A 24,117-nucleotide genomic window follows, 5' to 3' on the forward strand; every position below is an offset into this window, starting at 1 on the left:
GATAGAGAGAGATAGAGATAGAGAGAGAGATAAAGAAAGGGTACAGGGAACAGGATAGACAGAGAGATGCAATGTTAACACAACAACGAAGTGACTCTGTGACGACCTCAGCCTTCTCATTGAATCATTTAATGTAGAGGATGTCTATATTAACAGCAATAAAAACTGGACCTTTCCCTCCTTAAAATACAGCCTGGTTAAATATCTGTACGACTGACTGGTGCTTGGCCATAACCACCCTTTCTTACAGCTAGACTTTTTTTTAAACATAATATAGTGCTATATCAACAAATAAGTAATTGTGTGAAAAATTACAAGAGTGTGTGTTTGCACGTGTGTGTAAAGTCAGAAAAACGGAATCATTAGGCCAGGGCGTTTGTGTATGATGGATCACCCTCCTCAGGCAGAACACTTCATTTCACTGAGAGAAAATAAATAAATGAACAACTACAAGAGAGAGAGAGATGTGTGTAGAAATAACAGTGAGGCAGAGAGAGAGGTATTACCCCTCTCAGTGGAGTATAGTCTACATGGATTCCAACTAGCGTCATATTGGGGCTGTATTAAAATATATAAAATATGCACAGGCAACACTGGTTATTAGAACATACCATAGCTATTCCCTGACAGGCAATCTATCCCTAATGTTAGCCAGGCAGCCCCGGGGCAGAGCCGTTTAGACGCAGGAGTACCAGTGCCCCAGCCACTTGGCATTTCAGCTCCACTCCCAACCCACTGCCCACAACCTGTTTAATGAATTTATAGATATTAATGTATTTCTGCCGGCCCATATTTCAACCCGGTGGTTATAGCAGCACGGTGAAGGATACGGCGGAGTTGAACAATGTGGTGGGGCTGGGTTGGTGTGTGTGAGTGAGTGAGTCACTGTGTGTGTGACTGTGTGTGTGTGTGTGTGTGTGTGTAGTGTGTAGTGTGTGTGCGTGCGTGAGTGTGTGTGTGCGTGAGTGTGTACAGTGTAGTGTGTGTGCGTGTGCGAGTGTGTAGTGTGTGTGTGCGTGAGTGTGTAGTGTGTAATGTGTAGTGTGTAGTGTGTAATGTGTAGTGTGTAATGTGTAGTGTGTAGTGTGTAGTGTGTGTAATGTGTAGTGTGTAGTGTGTAGTGTGTAGTGTGTAATGTGTAGTGTGTAGTGTGTAATGTGTAGTGTGTAGTGTGTAGTGTGTGTAATGTGTAGTGTGTAATGTGTAGTGTGTAGTGTGTGTAATGTGTAGTGTGTAATGTGTAGTGTGTAGTGTGTAATGTGTGTAATGTGTAGTGTGTAATGTGTAGTGTGTAGTGTGTGTAATGTGTAGTGTGTAATGTGTAGTGTGTAGTGTGTAGTGTGTGTAATGTGTAGTGTGTAATGTGTAGTGTGTAGTGTGTAATGTGTAGTGTGTAATGTGTAGTGTGTAGTGTGTAATGTGTAGTGTGTAATGTGTAGTGTGTAATGTGTGTAATGTGTAGTGTGTAATGTGTAGTGTGTAGTGTGCGTGTGTCTGTCTGGAAAACACAGGACTTTCTCTGTACTGATGGTATGATGGTTGTATGTTGTATCCTACCTGTTTGGCCCTGTCCTGGGGTATCATCGGATGGGGCCACAGTGTCTCCTGACCCCTCCTGTCTCAGCCTCCAGTATTTATGCTGCAGTAGTTTATGTGTCGGGGGGCTAGGGTCAGTTTGTTATATCTGGAGTACTTCTCCTGTCTTATCCGGTGTCCTGTGTGAATTTAAGTATGCTCTCTCTAATTCTTTCTTTCTTTCTCTCGGAGGACCTGAGCCCTAGGACCATGCCTCAGGCATGATGACTCCTTGCTGTCCCCAGTCCACCTGGCCGTGCTGCTGCTCCAGTTTCAACTGTTCTGCCTGTGGCTATGGAACCCTGATCTGTTCACCGGACATGCTACCTGTCCCAGACCTGCTGTTTTCAACTCTCTAGAGACAGCAGGAGCGGTAGAGATACTTTGAATGCTCGGCTATGAAAAGCCAACTGACATTTAGTCCTGAGGTGCTGACCTGTTTCACCCTCGACAACTACTGTGATTATTATTATTTGACCATGCTGGTCATTTATGAACATTCTAACATCTTGGCCATGTTCTGTTTTAATCTCCACCTGGCACAGCCAGAAGAGGACTGGCCACCCCTCACAGCCTGATTCCTCTCTAGGTTTCTTCCTAGGTTCGGTCCTTTCTAGGCAGTTTTTCCTAGCCACCGTGCTTCTTCACCTGCATTGCTTGCTGTTTGGGGTTTTAGGCTGGGTTTCTGTACAGCACTTTGAGATATCAGCTGATGTAAGAAGGGCTTTATAAATAAATTGATTTAATGATGATTGTATGGTTCCTATTAATAACGAAACCTAGTATTGACACGGCTTACCTTGACCTGCAAATGAGATGTTAACTCTGACATAGTGTATTTTTCTGGCTCTATTGTATATATGTGTTGTGGTTTCTTTAGCTTTTGTTTCCGTTCATAATGATCCCTACCTGTGGTTGTAGGGTGGTTCTTCTGCAGCTTTGGTTTAGAGTAACATCGTGAAGCCAAATGAACTGGAGAACGATCAGGCAGTCACAACATGATTCCTGGAATAGTTTTGTAGTGTTCTATTTGTTACATGCAACTCAGTTTGGATTCTGTTCATTGCAGTGCACTGCTGCTCCTACAGGCCTGCTGTACTACAGCCATTAACATCCAGCAAAACAACAGTAACCAGGACAGTGACAGAGTGTGTGTATTAATAAAGAGGTTCACATTCTTCCATCTATTAAATAAGAGTAATGACACCTACTATCTGGGTCAGCTCTGCTGTTTACCATTAAATCATAGGTAAGTGGGAGTGGGTGGGAGTGGGTGTGAGTGTGTGTGTTTTGGTGTGTGTCTGCGTGAGCCAGCACACGCGAGTATCTCTACAGTTTGCATGTATTGGGGCGAACCATCAAACAGGCAAAGCGTCAATACAGGACTAAGATTGAATCATACTACACCGGCTCCAACGCTCGTCGGATGTGGCAGGGCTTGCAAACTATTAAAGACTATAAAGGGAAGCACAGCCGCGAGCTGCCCAGTGACACGAGCCTACCAGACGAGCTAAATCACGTCTATGCTCGCTTCGAGGCAAGCAACACTGAGGCATGCATGAGAGCATCAGCTGTTCCGGACAACTGTGTGATCACGCTCTCCGTAGCCGACGTGAGTATGACCTTTAAACAGGTCAACATACACAAGGCTGCGGGGCCAGACGGATTACCAGGACGTGTGCTGCGGGCATGTGATGACCAACTGGCAGGTGTCTTCACTGACATTTTCAACATGTCCCTGATTGAGTCTGTAATACCAACATGCTTCAAGCAGACCACCATAGTCCCTGTGCCCAAGAACACAAAGGCAACCTGCCTAAGGGGCGGCAGGGTAGCCTAGTGGTTAGAGCGTTGGACTAGTAACCGGAAGGTTGCAAGTTCAAACCCCGAGCTGACAAGGTACAAATCTGTTGTTCTGCCCCTGAACAGGCAGTTAACCCACTGTTCCCAGGCCGTCATTGAAAATAAGAATTTGTTCTTAACTGACTTGCCGAGTTAAATAAAGGTGAAACAATACATTTAAAAAATGACTACAGACCCGTAGCACTCACGTCCGTAGTGCTTTGAAAGGCTGGTAATGACTCACATCAACATCATTATCCCAGAAACCCTAGACCCACTCCAATTTGCATACCGCCCAAATAGATCCACAGATGATGCCATCTCTATTGCACTCCACACTGCCCTTTCCCACCTGGACAAAAGGAACACCTACGTGTGAATGCTGTTCATTGACTACAGCTCAGCGTCCAACACTATATTAACCTCAAAGCTCATCACCAAGCTAAGGATCCTGGGACTAAACACTTCCCTCTGCAACTGGATCCTGGACTTCCTGACGGGTCTCCCCAGGTGGTGAGGGTAGGTAACACATCTGCCACGCTGATCCTCAACACTGGAGCTCCACAGGGGTGCGTGCTCAGTACTCCCTGTTCACCCACGACTGCATGGCCAGGCACGACTCCAACACCATCATTAGGTTTGCTGACGACACAACAGTGGTAGGCCTGATCACCGACAACGACGAGACAGCCTATGGGGAGGAGGTCAGAGACCTGGCCGGGTGGTGCCAGAATAACAACCTATCCCTCACCGTAACCAAGACTAAGGAGATGATTGTGGACTACAGGAAAAGGAGCACCGAGCACGTCCCCATTCTCATCGACGGGGCTGTAGTGAGGCAGGTTGAGAGCTTCATATCCCTTGGTGTCCACATCAACAACAAACTAGATTGGTCCAAACACACCAAGACAGTTGTGAAGAGGGCACGACAAAGCCTATTCCCCTTCAGGAAACTAAAAAGATTTGGCATGGGTCCTGAGATCCTCAAAAGCTTCTACAGCTGCAACATCGAGTGCATCCTGACCGGTTGCATCACTGCCTGATACGGCAATTGCTCTGCCTCCGACCGCAAGGCACTTCAGAGGGTAGTGCGTACGGCCCAGTACATCACTGGGGAAAAGCTGCCTGCCATCCAGGACCTCTACACCAGGCGGTGTCAGAGGAAGGCCCTAAAAATGTTCAAAGACCCCAGCCATCCCAGTCATAGACTGTTCTCTCTACTACCGCATGGCAAGCGGTACCGGTGCCAAGTCTAGGACAAAAAGGCTTCTCAACAGTTTTTACCCCCAAGCCATAAGACTCCTGAACAGGTAACCAAATGGTAAATCAGACTATTTGCATTGTGTACCCCCCCCCCCCAACCCCTCTTTTACGCTGCTGCTACTCTCTGTTTATCTTATATGCATAGTCACTTTAACTATACATTCATGTACATACTACCTCAATTGGCCCGACCATTCGGCGCATGTGACAAATAAACTTTGATTTGATATATCACCATTTCAAATACTATTATGTACACAATGCACTTATGAAGCCGCTGCTCCCCTCAAACACCCAGCTCATAATAAATTGCCATAATCAAATCTAATTTCAGAAAAGTACCTATGGGAGCAAAATAAATGATAAAGAGTGGGGTATTGTAAGAAGAGTGTAAAGGAGGCGGGGCCCGGGACAGTTTGTTCTAATCAACTTCTCATTGAATTAGAGAATGAAAATGAGGTGGACGTTGATATCCTGGCTTAGCAATAAAGAAGGTGTGTTAAGTTGGATTCGTTTTGCATTTGATAAGAGATACTTGAAAGACACTCAGGGGAGAAACGGCGCAGATTTATCACAAAGGAGCGAGGGCCACGAGGAGGAGGAAAACATTCTTGGCTGCCGCTAGTGGTGATGTCATGAAAAGAAGGGCTGTGTGTGTGTGTGCTGTGTGTTTCGGGAGAAGAAACAAACAAACAGATTGGCCAAGAATGTGCTGAGCGCTCAACAACCTAATCATAGCACTTAAATACAGGTTCGTCTATGTGTTAGTCACTTTACCATATTATAAATATAAACAATTAATGTTTATGTTTAATGTTTCTTAGAAATTAGTACATTATGATATAACTAAATATCTTCTAGAATGAAAAAAAAAGAAAGTTGTTTTTTCTCTCCTCTTCACTCTTTAATCAACTGTACTCTCTCATTATTCTTTGGGAAAGAGATAGAGGGGGAGAGAGAGGGAGAAGAGAGAAAGAGAGATAGAGGGAGGGAGAAGAGAGAAAGAGAGATAGAGAGGGAGAAGAGAGAAAGAGAGATAGAGGGGGGAACATCAGATAAGGAGAGGAAAGTAGGGAGAGCAGAAAGATAGAGAAGAGGATGAAGCGAGAGAGAGAGGGAGAGGGAGAGAGAGGCAGAGAAAGAGAGAGAAAAGAGAGTGAGAGAGAAGAGAGAAAAGAGAGTGAGAGAGGAGAGAGTGAGAGAAGAGAGAAAGAAGAGAGAAACAGAGAAGAGAGAGAGAGAAAGGAGAGAGAGAAAATAGAGAAAAGAGAGGAGCGAGAGAGAAAGAGAGAGAGGCCTCCCATGTGCTCCTATGACCAGAGCCATCACCCAGAAGTGCTAACTTGCTACCTACCGATTACGTGTATCTTGCATTGGCACCGTCCTGACTGCTGGTGACAGGTGCCGTTGTCTCCCTGGGTGCCTGCAGCGCTGCAGCCACACGGCAGACAGCCCTCGGGGCCCAATGGCTGCAGAGAGTAGAATCCAACCTGACACGCATCACACCGCCTGCCAGACACATGCCTCTTACACTTACACTGGCCCCCCACCTAGAGAGAATAGGAGAGGGGGATGGAGGGAGACGGGGAGGGAGACGGGGAGGTAGGGGGAGGGAGGGATGGAGGAAGGGAGAGGGGGAAGAGAGAAAGAGGAGGGGGAGATGAGTCGGGGTGGAGAGAAGGGAGGAGAGGAGCGAGGAGAGGAAGAGATGGAGAGACATGTTACCAATTAGTCCACCTATGCAGCAGTGCATTGTGGGAGCGTGTCACGGATGGGCAGCTCGTACTCACCGAGGCCTCTCAATTATTTTGAATGAGGGAGGAGGAGAGAAGGATGAGGAGGGTAGGTTAAAGAGGTCATAGCACCTGAGAGACTGAGAGGCAGTGTGTGTGTTGAGAAGTGCTTGCATTGTTTGTTTGTTTGTGTGTTTGGTTAGGTGTTTGGTTAGTTGGCTGCGTATTTCACCAAAAGAACATGACATAAAAACCAAACCAATCGAGCTCAGCATTGGACCCTAGACAACGGTAATGTCCCAAATTATCTCTCCATCTTCCCAAAGTGTGCACTTGTTCACTTCCCTACACTGATTTGAAAGTAAAATGACTAGTATCAGAAATATGGTGGAAACTCCCAGGAGCCCCTGACTCCAACAAAGCAGTGAAAGAGAAAGGAAAGACGTGAATCTATAGCTAAGCTACAGTGCCTTGCGAAAGTTTTCGGCCCCCTTGAACTTTGCGACCTTTTGCCACATTTCAGGCTTCAAACATAAAGATATAAAACTGTATTTTTTTGTGAAGAATCAACAACAAGTGGGACACAATTATGAAGTGGAACGACATTTATTGGATATTTCAAACGTTTTTAACAAATCAAAAACTGAAAAATTGGGCGTGCAAAATTATTCAGCCCCTTTACTTTCAGTGCAGCAAACTCTCTCCAGAATTTCAGTGAGGATCTCTGAATGATCCAATGTTGACCTAAATGACTAATGATGATAAATACAATCCACCTGTGTGTAATCAAGTCTCCGTATAAATGCACCTGCACTGTGATAGTCTCAGAGGTCCGTTAAAAGCGCAGAGAGCATCATGAAGAACAAGGAACACACCAGGCAGGTCCGAGATACTGTTGTGAAGAAGTTTAAAGCCGGATTTGTATACAAAAAGATTTCCCAAGCTTTAAACATCCCAAGGAGCACTGTGCAAGCGATAATATTGAAATGGAAGGAGTATCAGACCACTGCAAATCTACCAAGACCTGGCCGTCCCTCTAAACTTTCAGCTCATACAAGGAGAAGACTGATCAGAGATGCAGCCAAGAGGCCCATGATCACTCTGGATGAACTGCAGAGATCTACAGCTGAGGTGGGAGACTCTGTCCATATGACAACAATCAGTTGTATATTGCACAAATCTGGCCTTTATGGAAGAGTGGCAAGAAGAAAGCCATTTCTTAAAGATATCCATAAAAAGTGTCGTTTAAAGTTTGCCACAAGCCACCTGGGAGACACACCAAACATGTGGAAGAAGGTGCTCTGGTCAGATGAAACCAAAATTGAACTTTTTGGCAACAATGCAAAACGTTATGTTTGGCGTAAAAGCAACACAGCTCATCACCCTGAACACACCATCCCCACTGTCAAACATGGTGGTGGCAGCATCATGGTTTGGGCCTGCTTTTCTTCAGCAGGGACAGGGAAGATGGTTAAAATTGATGGGAAGATGGATGGAGCCAAATACAGGACCATTCTGGAAGAAAACCTGATGGAGTCTGCAAAAGACCTGAGACTGGGACGGAGATTTGTCTTACAAGACAATGATCCAAAACATAAAGCAAAATCTACAATGGAATGGTTCAAAAATAAACATATCCAGGTGTTAGAATGGCCAAGTCAAAGTCCAGACCTCAATCCAATCGAGAATCTGTGGAAAGAACTGAAAACTGCTGTTCACAAATGCTCTCCATCCAACCTCACTGAGCTCGAGCTGTTTTGCAAGGAGGAATGGGAAAAAAATTCAGTCTCTCGATGTGCAAAACTGATAGAGACATACCCCAAGCGACTTACAGCTGTAATCGCAGCAAAAGGTGGCGCTACAAAGTATTAACTTAAGGGGTTAAGGGGGCTGAATAATTTCGCACGCCCAATTTTTCAGTTTTTGATTTGTTAAAAAAGTTTGAAATATCCAATAAATGTCGTTCCACTTCATGATTGTGTCCCACTTGTTGTTGATTCTTCACAAAAAAATACAGTTTTATATCTTTATGTTTGAAGCCTGAAATGTGTCAAAAGGTGGCAAAGTTCAAGGGGGCCGAATACTTTCGCAAGGCACTGTATATCTAGAGCTTTAGAGGGAATCATCCTTCACTGGGAGAGTTTACAACAGATACTATTCTCCTTGGGACTGACCCTCAGATTGATTTTGAATTTGTCATCCACTGTCTCTGTTGACATCACCTGTCTCTCCAGAATGGCCACCGTGAAATTCAGCTAAAGAAAGGGGGTGTGGGGTTTCTCTCTAGAAGGCTAGGAGCAGTACTGACACTTTTACATACTCACTCTCAGTCTCCCACATCACACAGCTATATAACTTGATCGATGGCTCTGGGAGAACCAACATATCCGTGGAGGCTCTATTCCGGTCCTGGAGGGCCAAAACACTTCTGGTTTTCCTCCTCTCCTTCCAATCAGGGACTAATTCAGACCTGGGGCACCAGGTGTGTGCAATTAACTACCAGGTAGGCCTGAAACTGAATAGCCCTGGTCTATGGTAAACTAAGGTATGGGAATACTAGAAGGGGAGAGAGGAGGAAGAGAAAGAAGGAGGGATGAGGAGAAAGAAGAGGGAGGAGGAGGAAGAGGAAGAGGAGAAGGAGGAAGAAGACGAGAAGAAAGAAAGGGAAGCCTATCTGGTGACACTCCAGACTACCATTGATTATGCCTACAGGAGGGGTCAGGTAGAGTGAAGGAGGTAGAATCTGGTGACACCAGACTGACGTTGATTATGCCTACAGGAGGGGTCAGGTAGAGTGAAGGAGGTAGAATCTGGTGACACCAGACAGACGTTGATTATTCCTACAGGAGGGGTCAGGTAGAGTGAAGGAGGTAGAATCTGGTGACACCAGACAGACGTTGATTATTCCTACAGGAGGGGTCAGGTAGAGTGAAGGAGGTAGAATCTGGTGACACCAGACAGACGTTGATTATGCCTACAGGAGGGGTCAGGTAGAGTGAAGGAGGTAGAATCTGGTGACACCAGACAGACGTTGATTATGCCTACAGGAGGGGTCAGGTAGAGTGAAGGAGGTAGAATCTGGTGACACCAGACTGCTGTTGATTATGCCTACAGGAGGGGTCAGGTAGAGTGAAGGAGGTAGAATCTGGTGACACCAGACTGACGTTGATTATGCCTACAGGAGGGGTCAGGTAGAGTGAAGGAGGTAGAATCTGGTGACACCAGACAGCTGTTGATTATGCCTACAGGAGGGGTCAGGTAGAGTGAAGGAGGTAGAATCTGGTGACACCAGACAGACGTTGATTATGCCTACAGGAGGGGTCAGGTAGAGTGAAGGAGGTAGAATCTGGTGACACCAGACTGCTGTTGATTATGCCTACAGGAGGGGTCCGGTAGAGTGAAGGAGGTAGAAAAGGAAAAAGAATAGGTTCTTACCGGGTGACACTCCAGACTACCGTTGATGGAGCCAGGTGTGTAACAGTCACATGGTTGACACACAACCTCTGACCTGGGGTCAGCAACCACCTCCCTGTAGAACTGACTAACACAGGACTCACAGCTACGACCTGGAAGGAGAGAGAGGGGGAGAGAATGAGAGATAGAGGGAGGGAGGGGGGACAGAGGAGAGAAGGAGAAAGAGAAAGGGTGGGGAGGACAGAGAGAGGGGGGGGGTGAAAGGGTGAGAGATAAAGGAGGGGGTGGAGGGTAAGGGGTAGAGGTGAGTGATTGGGTGGGCGTAGGTGTGTGAGGTGGTAGAGGCAGGGGTAGAGTGTAAGTGGTAGAGGTGAGTGATAGGGTGGGCGTAGGTGTGTGAGGTGGTCGAGGCAGGGGTGGAGGGTAAGGGGTAGAGGTGAGAGGTGAGTGATTGGGTGGGCGTAGGTGTGTGAGGTGGTCGAGGCAGGGGTGGAGGGTAAGGGGTAGAGGTGAGTGATAGGGTGGGCGTAGGTGTGTGAGGTGGTAGAGGCAGGGGTGGAGGGTAAGGGATAGAGGTGAGTGATAGGGTGGGCGTAGGTGTGTGAGGTGGTAGAGGTCAAAGAGGAGAGAGGTGTTGAAGATGTGGAGATCATTATTAACTCATTAGAATTCAATCACACACTATATAAAACTCAAAATGTAGATTAAAAAGCTGATGAGTCTCTAGAGATGTCCACTGTGTGTGCGCACATGTGTGTGTGTGTGTGTGTGTGTATGTGTGTGTTTGTGTGTGTGTGAGTGTGAGTGTATACCAAAATATATAAATGCAACATGTAAATGTGTTTCATGAGCTGAAATAAAAGATCCCAGAAATGTTGCATATGCACAAAAAGCATATTTTTTTCTCAAATCCTGTTTATACATTTGTTTACATCCCTGTTAGTGATCATTTCTCCTTTGCCAAGATAATCCATCCACCTGACAGGTGTGGCATATCAAGAAGCTGATTAAACAGCATGATCATTACACAGGGGCACCTTGAGCTGCAGACAATAAAAGGCCACTCTAAAATGTGCAGTTTTGTCACACAACACAATGCCACAGATGTGTCAACTTTTGAGTGAGCATGCAACTGGCGTGCTGACTGCAGGAATGTCCTCCAGAGCTGTTCCAGATCATTTAATGTTCATTTCTCTACCATAAGTCGATTCTAACATCAACCGCCAATATCCAGCAACTTCTCATTTCTCACAGCCATTGAAGAGGAGTGAGACAACATTCCACAGGCCACAATCAACCTGCTGATCAAGATGTGTCACGCTGCATGAGGCAAATGGTGGTCACACCAGATACTGACTGGTTTTCTGATCCACGCACCTTCTTATTTTTGTGACCAACAGATGCATATCTGTATTCCCAGTCATGTGAAATCCATAGATTAGGGCCTCATTTCCTCATATGAACTGTAACTCAGTAAAACCTTTCAAATTGTTGCATGTTGCGTTTATATTTTTGTTCAGTATAGTTACATACCTGTAGTATTGTGCATACAGTTGTCACACACCCCTCCCCCTCCTCTGTAGTGTTCAGTGGGGTGGGCGTCAGCTGTGGTGTCATAGTGACAGGAAAGGGCGTGGTCATGGCAGTCACACGGTCGACAGCTGTAGGCTTGGACCTGGTCACCTGACCTGAAGGGTTTGTCATTGTAGAGTGGGGCACAGCGCTGGCACTGAAACACACACACACATAAATAATTAACAGACAAACAGAACGAAAACATGTATCAAATGTATGTTTTATGTACAGTAACTAAGTATAAAGTGTTTTTTTCTCTATTATATTATAACAAAACGGACATCTCAGAGGACCTCTGTTAGACAAGTGAGAAACACAGAGCGTTGACAACAGAGAGCAACAGGGGTAGAATAGAGCACAAACAACATATTCCCCTTATGCACCTTTATTAAAGAGAGAAACAGTACACATTCACAATCGGCTGTCATTCATTGTGTTGCCATTGTGTCGTGAATATATAAAACTCCACCCCTCACTCTCCTGTATTCACATTGAAATGTACAGACACACCATAGGGAAATCAGGTAGGGAAATTAAAAGTGACTTTCAACAACAGCATCGTTGAAATAGGCCACTTTTATGTCAAAACAAGCATGTCGAGGTGTGAGGCGTAGAGGAAAAAAGACAAGGAATGAAAAATGTATGTTTGTGTTGGTCTTTGATTCTGTTCAGCAGTCAGTACAAATTATGGTGGACAAGAGGAGCATCAAATGGAATGATTAAAAATGTATTAAAAAACATGGGGCTCCCTGGTGACACATATGCACACACTCACTCACAGACAAACCTGTGCTGCTATGCCGCTGTCTGACACACAGAGATGGAGGAAGGAGAGAGAGAGGGAGGGAGGGATGAGGGGCGAGGAGAGGGAGTGGGTAGAAGGAGGGATAGCTTATAGAGAGGGAGAGGCAGGACAGAAGGAAGAGAAAGAAAAGGGGGAGCGGGAGATAGAAAGGGGGAAGAAGAGAGAGATGAAGGGGGGAAGAAGACATATTGAGGCAGATTGGGGCTGAAAGTCCTGCTGAGTGGAGGGCCTCAAGTCCACAGGGAATCACTAACCCAGAGAGAGAGAGAGAGACAGAGAGAGAGAGAGAGAGAGAGAGAGAGAGAGAGAGAGAGAGAAAGGAAGGAAGAGACGGTAGGAGATGGGGTAACAGCAGAGAGAGAGAGAGAGAGAGAGAGAGAGAGAGAGAGAGAGAGAGAGAGAGAGAGAGAGAGAGAAAGGAAGGAAGGAAGAGACGGTAGGAGATGGGGTAACAGCAGAGAGAGAGAGAGAGAGAGAGAGAGAAAGGAAGGAAGGAAGAGACAGTAGGAGGTGGGGTAACAGCAGAGAGAGAGAGCCCCACCCTCTACAACATATATATCAACGAATTGGTGAGGGCACGAGAACAGTGCAGCACTCAGCCTCACACTACTAGAATCTGAAGTGAAATGTCTACTGTTTGCTGATGATCTGGTGCTTCTGTCCCCAATCAAGGAGGGCCTACAGCAGCACCTAGATCTTCTGCATAGATTCTGTCAGACCTGGGCCCTGACAGTAAATCTCAGTAAGACAAAAATAATGGTGCTCCTAAAAAGGTCCAGTCAACAGGACCACAAATACAAATTCCATCTAGACACCGTTGCCCTAAAGCACACAAAAATCTATACATACCTTGGCCTAAACATCAGCACCACAGGTAACTTCCACAAAGCTGTGAACGATTTGAGAGACCAGGCAAGAGGGCCTTCTCCGCCATCAAAAGATAACATCAAATTCGATATACCAATTAGGATCTGGCTAAAAATACTTGAATCAGTTATAGAACCCATTGCCCTCTATGGTTGTGAGGTCTGGGGTCCGCGCACCAACCAAGAATTCACAAAATGGGACAAACACCAAACTGCATGCAGAATTCTGCAAAAATATTTTTTTCAGATTTTTCAATATCTTTCATAACAAATCCATCACCTACAGAGAGATGAACCTGAAGAAGCGTCCCCTAAGTAAGCTGTCCCTGGGGCTCTGTTCACAAACACACCCCACAGAGCCCCAGGACAGCAACACAATTAGACTCAACCAAATCATGAGAAAACAAAAAGATAATTACTTGACACATTGGAAAGAATTAACAAAAAACTGAGCAAACAAAAATTTGATTTGGCCCTAAACAGAGAGCACACAGTGACAGAATACCTGACCACTGTGACTAACCCAAAATGAAGGAAATCTTTGACTATGTACAAACTCAGTGAGCATAGCATTGCTATTGAGAGGCCGTAGGCAGACATGGCTCTCAAGAGAAGACAGGCTATGTGCACTTCCTAACCTCCTGCCCAATGTATGACCATATTAGAGACACATATTTCCCTCAGATTACACAGACCCACAAAGAATTATAAAACAAATCCAATTTTGATAAACTCCCATATCTATTGGGTGAAATACCACAGTGTATCATCACAGCAGCAAGATGTGTTACCTGTTGCACATCATTACAACACTGTATGTAGCCACAATATGACATTTGAAATGTCTCTATTCCTTTGGAACTTCTGGGAGTTTAATGTTTCTGTTAATGTTTTACTGTTTATTTCACATTTGTTTATTATCTATTTCACTTGCTTTGGCAATGTTCACATATGTTTCATATGCCAATAAAGCCCTTTGAATTGAATTGAGTGAGTGAGAGAAAGAGAGAAAGCAAGACAGGAGAGAGAGTGTGAGAGAGAGAGAGAGAGAGAGAGAGAGAGAGAGAGAGAGAGAGAGAGAGAGAGAAAGAGAGAGAGAGTGAGTTAGAGAGAGAGAAAGAGACATAAAAAGAGAGAGAAAAAGTGAGAGAAAGAGAGAGAAAGAGTGAAAGAGAGAGAGAGAGTGAGCTAGAGAGGGGTGACAGGAGAAAAGAAGAGGAACACACACCAAGTCTCTCCACAATATCTCCTTTACCAGGTAAAATCCAGATATAGGAAGCCACTATAATAAATGCCTGTCAGCCAGTACAGAACAGTACAGTACAGTACCTGTCAACCTATACAGAACAGTACAGTACCTGTCAGCCCATACAGAACAGTACAGTACCTGTCAGCCCATACAGAACAGTACAGTACCTGTCAGCCCATACAGAACAGTACAGTACCTGTCAACCTATACAGAACAGTACAGTACCTGTCAGCCCATACAGAACAGTACAGTACAGTACAGTACCTGTCAACCTATACAGAACAGTACAGTACCTGTCAGCCCATACAGAACAGTACAGTACCTGTCAGCCCATACAGAACAGTACAGTACCTGTCAGCCTATACAGAACAGTACAGTACCTGTCAGCCCATACAGAACAGAACAGTACAGTACAGTACCTGTCAACCTATACAGAACAGTACAGTACCTGTCAGCCCATACAGAACAGTACAGTACAGTACCTGTCAACCTATACAGAACAGTACAGTACCTGTCAGCCCATACAGAACAGTACAGTACCTGTCAGCCCATAAAGAACAGTACAGTACCTGTCAGCCCATACAGAACAGAACAGTACAGTACAGTACCTGTCAACCTATACAGAACAGTACAGTACCTGTCAGCCCATACAGAACAGTACAGTACCTGTCAGCCCATACAGAACAGTACAGTACCTGTCAGCCCATACAGAACAGTACAGTACAGTACCTGTCAGCCCATACAGAACAGTACAGTACAGTACCTGTCAGCCCATACAGAACAGTACAGTACCTGTTAGCCCATACAGAACAGTACAGTACAGTACCTGTTAGCCCATACAGAACAGTACAGTACAGTACCTGTCAGCTCATACAGAACAGTACAGTACCTGTTAGCCCATACAGAACAGTACAGTACCTGTCAGCCCATACAGAACAGTACAGTGCAGTACCTGTCAGCCCATACAGAACAGTACAGTACCTGTCAGCCCATACAGAACAGTACAGTACAGTACCTGTTAGCCCATACAGTACAGTACCTGTCAGCCCATACAGAACAGTACAGTACAGTACCTGTCAGCCCATACAGAACAGTGCAGTACCTGTTAGCCCATACAGAACAGTACAGTGCAGTACCTGTCAGCCCATACAGAACAGTACAGTACCTTCAGCCCATACAGAACAGTACAGTACCTGTCAGCCCATACAGAACAGTACAGTACCTGTCAGCCCATACAGAGCAGTACAGTACCTGTCAGCCTATACAGAACAGTACAGTACCTTCAGCCCATACAGAGCAGTACAGTACCTGCACACCAACCAACATGGAGACAGTACACTACACTCAGGGAACATACTGTGTGTTTAGCATGGGACGAAGAACCACTGAGAGAGATAAGATAATTCATCGCACACAGACACACTCACACACAGGCATCCCTGAGATTACGTTATCTAGCCTGGGTGACAGTCTGTTTCTGTGTCAGCTAGCTCCTTAAACACACTAATATATTCATTGGGATCTCTTTTCCTTACAAAGTTACACATGGCATTACAAAAACATACATGTTTCTGCATGTCTAGGACATGAATATGATTGTAAAGACTTAAATTATTTATCTGTGTGTGTAGGTGTTTGAACAGGGCTCCGGCCGTCATTCCCGTTGGGTGATTATTAAGTGGATCTGATGAAGCAGCGGGGGGGGATTCTCCTGAGACATCACACACACACAGACGCACACAGGCACATACTCTCGCTAACGAACACGGGTCTGTCTGGGGAGGTGTGTATTCACAGGCAGGCGTCCTCGACAGTTAAAACAGGCCTCCATTAGCATGCGTTGTCTGTATCTCCTTGTTCCTCACCGCTTCACAAATCAAAGCTGCTTTTCATTCCTCACTTCCAAGAGAAATCCCTCTCTACGTCTCTCTCTTTCTTTCTTTCTTCATCCCTCTCCCTCCTCTCTCATAGCTATGTGTGCCGCACACATTAGCATAGCAAATGAAAGAGAAAGGTTTTTGGGGGCATTCATTCTCTCTCTATGAATTCTGAAGTGTTGGGCTGCTGCTGGTTGGGATAGCAGCACACATTCTTTATGTAGAAATCAACATTGGTGATGCTTTGTGGTATTTCTGGAATTGTTAGTATTTCATGGCCACAGAATCATTCCTGGGCACTCTCTTTCCTCACCTCTCCGTGATAGCTGATGTGTGTTGAGATTTCTGACCTAAAATAGCTGCCTTGGCATCAACATGTATGGTAGTGGACGAGGTGAGCTTCCCCCATAAAATTAAACCCAGCTGTATATGAAAACTAATAGTGACCTGACATAATGTCTGTGTATCAATTACAAATCAATAAGTTATGACAGAGTAATCACAGTTATTGATTGATAATGCTAAACTGATGACTGTGAGATGGAGATAATCACATGTATTAATTGAAATCACTAGAGATGGGGGGGGGGGGGGGGTTTAGGAATAACCATTGTCTCTGTGTTAAACTGCTAGAGGAAATTGCTGAGTTTGGATTTATCCATTCTCCATTCTGAATGCCATGGCCAATTTCATGCTCCCCCTGGAAAGATCGTCGCATCCATGTGCGCCACAGTTAACCTTTGTCGTTGGTGAAAATGTGCTGCTTTAGCATGCTTTACCAACAGAGACCGGTGGCCTCTACTAACTGTCAGTATGGATCAGACACACACCTTAAGCGCTCCTTCCTTTACTCTCTTCCTCACTCTGTCTCCTTCCTTCTTTTTTTCTAATTTACCCACAGTCGAGAGACACTCCCTCTTCCTCATGTCTTCCTTTCTCTGGCTCTCCTTCCGCTCTGTTTGTTGCTTGTCTCCGTGTCACAAAGCTGAAACTACCAATGAATTAGAATAAGAAAATGTCCACTTGCACTCGTGTGTCTGCATACTTTGTGTGTATATCGTGTATGTGTGTGTACTTGCATGTCAAGTGTGTGTGTGTGTGTGTGTGTCTTGGCCCTCTTCTCCTACCTCTCCAGTGATCATCATGCTGACACATGTCTGACCATCTCGGCCATTTTAATGTCACTGTGGAAATTCTGCAGCTGAGCAGAGCAGCCATCACGGCCCGGCCTCGATCTAACTCTACAGGATACATGCAATATTTATGTCTAATATCTCAGGCTCAGCCTGCTGCTGCATGTCTCAACATTACACTGACACACAGCAGAAGCTTCACCACTCAACAGAGGTTCTCAGACCTGTACACAGATAAACAAACACACTAGGGTTGGAGGATATGGCCTTCAAATCAAATCTTAATTTTGTAAAAATTAAACCTTTTCTGTAATTAAGCTTTCTTGCACAATTAAAGGTCAATGCACTGCATTTCAAAGAGTCAGGAATAATCTAATGAATTCAGGACTTGTAAAATGATATGTAGGCTAAAAATAAGCCTTCCGCAACCAATAGACCCAATAACGTTGGGACTGCTGTCCGGACTGCTTTTTCTCCACCAAATCTCCATATCCCTACCGCAAGCTCTGAACCTTTTCCCCTGGATCAGCACAGCTAGCTAGCTGCTATCCAAGTGGCTACTCCTGGCTAACGTCTCTGTTCCGAAGCAAGCAACAGTTAGCTGTGAACTAGCCTCATGCTTGGCCCATCTCCCAGCTAGCTGAAGAGGTCCATCTCCCACTCCTTGGGCTACAATGCCTATTTTGCCATTTGGCCTGGACCATCACGACTGGTCTGCCGACGTAACCATCCGAGGGGGGTAAAACATCACGACGTCCCTCTGAGGCCCTTCTGCTAGCCTGCAAACCCTGGCCCGCTAGCTGTCTGAATCGCCGTGTCTCCAGCTTGCCTAGCTACTCACTGGTCCCTATGATCACTCGGCTATGCATGCCCCTCCCTAATGTCAATATGCCTTGTCCATTGCGGTTTTGGTTAGTGATTAATATCTTACTTCCCTGTAGAGCCTCCAGCCCTGCTCAATATGCCTTAGCTAGCCCTTTTGTTCCAACTCCCTCACATGCGGTGTCCTTTGTTGGGGAATAATCAGAATTGGTTGGTAACATAGGTAAGATGTTTTAGTGTTCATCATATGTTTGTAAGTTACTTCTCATCAGAATGTTATTTTTGTATAATACTGTGGCGGGGTTGCAGTATCTGTTCTATGTCAAGACTAAGTTGCTTGGGCCGGAGAGAGGGGAGAGGTCAAGCGTGTATCTCTTGGCTCCACAATGTCTGTGTGCCAGTCAGTGTGTCTCTGTGATCTTGTCAAGAGAGGATGGATTTGATATATGCCTGTTGATATGGAGGATTTGTTTATGGTTCTGAGTTTGAGAACAGAGCATAGTTTAGGAGACAAAGCTGAACGATAAATTATGCCTATGCTGTCTCACTATGTGTCTTTGCTATAAAGGATCTCAGTTGAAATGTGTGAGGGACTCTCAGAGAATTCATTGATAGACACTGAATTGATCTGAGAGTCACAGGGTTGTGATAGAGCTCATATAATTAAACATGGACTTTGTGATAACTAACTCTGACTTGTGTGTGGTTTGCTCTCATGATTTGGTAAATAGAGGAAATTTCCACGACACCTTACCTAGTTCAAATGGTGTCTCGAGAGACAAAACCTCTCTCATCATCACTCAATGCCTAGGTTTACCTCCACTGTATTCACATCCTACCATATCCTTGTCTGTACATTATGCCTTGAATCTATTCGTTCGCGCCCAGAAACCTGCTCCTTTTACTCCCTGTTCCGAATGCACTAGACAACCAGTTCTTATAGCCTTTAGCCGTACCCTTATCCTACTCCTCCTCTGGTGATGTAGAGGTTAATCCAGGCCCTTCAGCGCCAAGCTCCACACCCATTTGCTGACTTCTGTAACTGTAAAAGCCTTGGTTTCATGCATGTTAACATCAGAAGCCTCCTCCCTGAGATTGTTTTATTCAATGCTTTAGCACACTCTGCCAACCCGGATGTCCTAGCTGTGTCTGAATCCTGGCATAGGTAGGCCACCAAAAACCCTAAAATGTCCATCCCTAACTATAAAATTTTTCGACAAGATAGAAATGACAAAGGGGGCAGAATTGCAATCTACTGCAGAGATAGCCTGCAGAGTTCTGTCATACTATCCAGGTCAGTGCCCAAACAATTTGAGCTTGTACTTCTAAAAATCCACCTTTCCAGAAACAAGTCTCTCACCATTGCCGCTTGTTATAGACCACCTTCTGCCACCAGCTGTGCCCTGGACACCATATGTGAATTGATTGCCCCGCATCTATCTTCAGAGCTCGTACTGTTAGGTGACCTAAACTGGGACATGCTTAATACAACTGTCTGTCCTACAATCTAAGCTAGATGCCCTCAATCTCACACAAAATATCAATGAACCTACCAGGTACAACCCCAAATCCGTGAACACGGGCACCCTGATAGATATCATCCTGACCAACCTGCCCTCTAAATACACCTCTGCTGTCTTCAACCAGGATCTCAGCGATCACTGCCTCATTGCCTGCGTCCTTAATGGGTCTGTGGTCAAACGACCACCCCTCATCACTGTCAAACGCTCCCTAAAACACTTCAGCGAGCAGGCCTTTCTAATCGACCTGGCCCGTGTACCCTGGAAGGATATTGACCTCATTCCGTCAGTAGAGGATGCCTGGTTATTCTTTAAAAGTGCCTTCTTCACCATCTTAAATAAGCATGCCCCATTCAAAAAATTTAGAACCGATATAGCCCTTGGTTCACTCCAGATCTGACTGCCCTTGACCAGCATAAAAACATCCTGTGGCGTACCGCATTAGCATTGAATAGCCCCCGCGATATGCAACTGTTCAGGGAAGTTAGGGAACGAATATCCACAGGCAGTTAGGTAAGCAAAGGCTAGCTTTTTCAAACAGGAATTTGCATCCTGTAGCACAAAATCCCAAACGTTCTGGGACACTATAAAGTCCATGGAGAAATAAGAGCACATCCTCCCAGCTGCCCACTGCACTGAAGCTAGGAAACACTGTCACCACCGATAAATCCACGATAATTGAGATTTTAAATAACCATTTCTGTACGGCTGGCCATGCTTTCCACCTAGCTACCCCTACCCGGGTCAACAGCAATGCACCCCCCACATCAACTTGCCTCCCCCATTTCTCCTTCACCTAAATCCAGATAGCTGATGTTCTGAAAGAGCTGCAAAATCTGGACCCCTACAAATCACCTGGGCTAGACAATCTGGACCCTCTTTTTCTAAAATGATCCGCCGCAATTGTTGCAACCCCTATTACTAGCCTGTTCAACCTCTCTTTCATATCATCTGAGATCCCCCCAAAGATAGGAACGCTTCCGCGGTCATCCCCCTCTTCAAAGGGGGGGACACTCTAGACACAAACTGTTACAGACCTACATCCATCATACCCTGCCTTTCTAAGGTCTTCGAAAGCCAAGTTAACAAACAGATCACCGACCATTTCAAATCCCACCGTACCTTCTCCGCTATGCGATCTGGTTTCCGAGCTAGTCATGGGTGCATCTCAGCCACGCTCAAGGTCCTAAACAATATCATAACCGCCATCGATAAAGGACAATACTGTGCAGCGGTCTTCATCGACCTGGTCAAGGCTTTCGACTCTGTCAATCACCAAATTCTTATCGGCAGACTCAACAGTCTTGGTTTCTCAAATGACTGCCTCGCCTGGTTCACCAACTACTTCTCGGATAGTGTTCAATGTGTCAAATCGGTGGGCCTGTTGTCCGGACCTCTGGCAGTCTATGGGGGTGCCACAGGGTTCAATTCACGGGCCGGCTCTCTTCTCTGTAAAAATCAAAAATGTCGCTCTTGCTGCTGGTGATTCTTTGATCCACCTCTACGCAGATGACACCATTCTGTATACTTCTGGCCCTTCTTTGGACACTGTGTTAACTAACCTCCAGACGAGCTTCAATGCCATACAACTCTCCTTCCGTGGCCTCCAACTGCTCTTAATGCAAGTAAAACTAAATGCATGCTCTTCAACCAATCGCTGCCCACACCTGCCCGCCCGTCCAGTATCACTACTCTGGACGGTTCTGACTTAGAATATGTGGACAACTACAAATACCTAGCTGTCTGGTTAGACTGAAAACTCTCCTTCCAGACTCACATTAAACATCTACAATCCAAAATGACATCTAGAATCGGCTTCCTATTTCGCAACAAAGCATCCTTCACTCATGCTGCCAAACACACCCTCATAAAACTGACTATCCTCCCGATCCTTGACATTGGCGATGTCATTTACAAAATATCCTCCAACACTCGACTCAGCAAATTGGATGCAGTCTATTACAGTGCCATCCGTTTTGTCACCAAAGTCAGATATACTACCCACCACTGTGTGCTCTCGTTGGCTGGCCCTCGCTTCATATTCGTCGCCAAACCCACTGGCTCCAGGTCATTTGTAAGTCTTTGCTAGGTAAAGCCCCACCTTATCTCAGCTCACTGATCACCATAGCAGCAACCACCCGTAGCACTCGCTCCAGCATGTATATTTCACTGGTCACCCCCAAAGCCAATTTCCCCTTTGGCCACCTTTCCTTACAGTTCTCTGCTGCCAATGACTGGAACAAATTGCAAAAATCCCTGAAGCTGGAGACTCATATCTCCCTCATTAACTTTAAGCGTCAGCTGTCAGAACAGCTCACAGATCATTGCACCTGTACATAGCCCATCTGTAAATAGCCCATCCAACTATCTCATCCCCATGTTATTTTTTTTCTTCTCCTTTGCACCCCAGTATCTCGACTTGCACATTCATCTTCTGCACACCTATCACTCAACTGTGAATTGATACATTGTAATTACTTCACCTATTTATTGCCTTACCTCCTTGTTCTCAACTGGCCTACCTGGTTAAATAAAGGTGAAAAAAATAAAAAATAAAATAATAACATTATTTTAACAAAATAGTTTAAAGGGAAATTTCACCATTTTCATCATCTCCAGCAACAACTGGACATTTGTGAAAATGGAGCGTTTCCATATTTTGTAGATAAAAATAAGTAGTTCCAATGACATCATCAACCAATTAGTAGACAATTAGTAGGCAATTAGAAGGCAATACCTACTCATAATTGGTTAAAAGTACGATGCACTCCTATGATGTCATTGGAAATACTTACAGTGCCTTCAGAATGCACACATACCCCTTGACTTATTCTACATTTTGTTGTGTTACAGCCTGAATTCAAAATGGATAAAAGCATTTTTTATCTACACACAATAATACCCCACAATGACAATGTGAAAACATGATTTTAGAAATGTTTACAAATGTATTGAAAATTAAATACAGAATTATCAAATTTACATAATTATTGAAGCCATTCCAGCATTACTTTGGCTGTATGCTGAGGGTCAATATCCTTTTGGAAAATAAATCTTTGCCCCTGTCTACGATCGTTTGCACTCTGAAGCAGGTTCTCATCAAGGATTTGCCTGTGTTCCCTCTTTCTTTGACAGTCTCCCAGTCCCTGCCGCTGAAAAGCATCCCCATAGCATGATGCTGCCACCACCATGCGTCACGGTAGGGATGGTGTTAGACAGGGGATGAGCTGTGCCTGGTTTTCTCCAGATACAGTGCTTCACATTCAGGCCAAAGAGTAAAACTTTTGTCTCATCAGAATCTTTCAGGTGTCTTTTTGCAAACTCCTGACGTGCTGTCATGTGCCTTTTACTCAGGAGTGGCTTCCGTCTGGCCACTCTCCCATAAAGCCCAGATTGGTGTAGTGCTCCCATCTCAGCCAAGGAACTCTGTAGTTCTGTCAGAGCGGTCATTGCATTCTAGGTCACATCCCTGACCAAGGTCCTTCTTTCCCGGTTGCTCAGTTTGGTTGGTCAGCTCGTTGTAGGCGGTGTCTGGGTATTTCCCAATGATGGAAACCACTGTGCTCTTGGAAACTTTCAACAATCTAGAAATTGTTTTATACCCTTCACCAGATATACAGTGCATTCTGAAAATATTCAGACCCCTTGACTTTTTCCACATTGTGTTAAATTACAGTCTTATACTAAAATGTATTAGAATGTTTTCCCCCTCATCAATCTGCACACAATACCCCGTAATGACAAAGCAAAAACAGGTTTTTATATACATTTTTGCAAAGAATATCACATTTCCATAAGTATTCAGACCCTTCACTCAGTACTTTGTTGAAGCACCTTTGGCACCTCGAGTCTTCTTGGGTATGACGCTACAAGCTTGGCACACCTGTATTTGGGGAGTTTCTCCCATTCTTTTTATTATTATTTTTTTTTATTTCACCTTTATTTAACCAGGTAGGCTAGTTGAGAACAAGTTCTCATTTGCAACTGCGACCTGGCCAAGATAAAGCATAGCAGTGTGAGCATACAACAAAGAGTTACACATGGAGTAAACAATTAACAAGTCAATAACACAGTAGAAAACAAAGGGGGGGTCTATATACAATGTGTGCAAAAGGCATGAGGAGGTAGGCAAATAATTACAATTTTGCAGATTAACACTGGAGTGATAAAAGATCAGATGGTCATGTACAGGTAGAGATATTGGTGTGCAGAAGAGCAGAAAAGTAAATAAATAAAAACAGTATGGGGATGAGGTAGGTGAAAAGGGTGGGCTATTTACCAATAGACTATGTACAGCTGCAGCGATCGGTTAGCTGCTCAGATAGCTGATGTTTGAAGTTGGTGAGGGAGATAAAAGTCTCCAACTTCAGCGATTTTTGCAATTCGTTCCAGTCACAGGCAGCAGAGTACTGGAACGAAAGGCGGCCAAATGAGGTGTTGGCT

At 45.0% G+C, this 24,117-nt stretch overlaps 1 protein-coding gene across 1 annotated transcript in view; it reads right to left on the reverse strand.

The window, feature by feature from the left end:
* LOC109894627 (usherin-like) overlaps positions 1–24,117 on the reverse strand; it is a 378,093-nt gene that overhangs the window by 277,160 nt on the left and 76,816 nt on the right. The window contains 3 exon segments of the mRNA XM_031828079.1: positions 6,035–6,230; positions 9,849–9,979; positions 11,361–11,556. Of these exon segments, the coding sequence (XP_031683939.1) occupies positions 6,035–6,230; positions 9,849–9,979; positions 11,361–11,556 (523 nt within the window).

This window comes from Oncorhynchus kisutch, linkage group LG7 (genome assembly GCF_002021735.2).
Source record: "Oncorhynchus kisutch isolate 150728-3 linkage group LG7, Okis_V2, whole genome shotgun sequence".
Taxonomy (NCBI): Eukaryota; Metazoa; Chordata; class Actinopteri; order Salmoniformes; family Salmonidae; genus Oncorhynchus; species Oncorhynchus kisutch.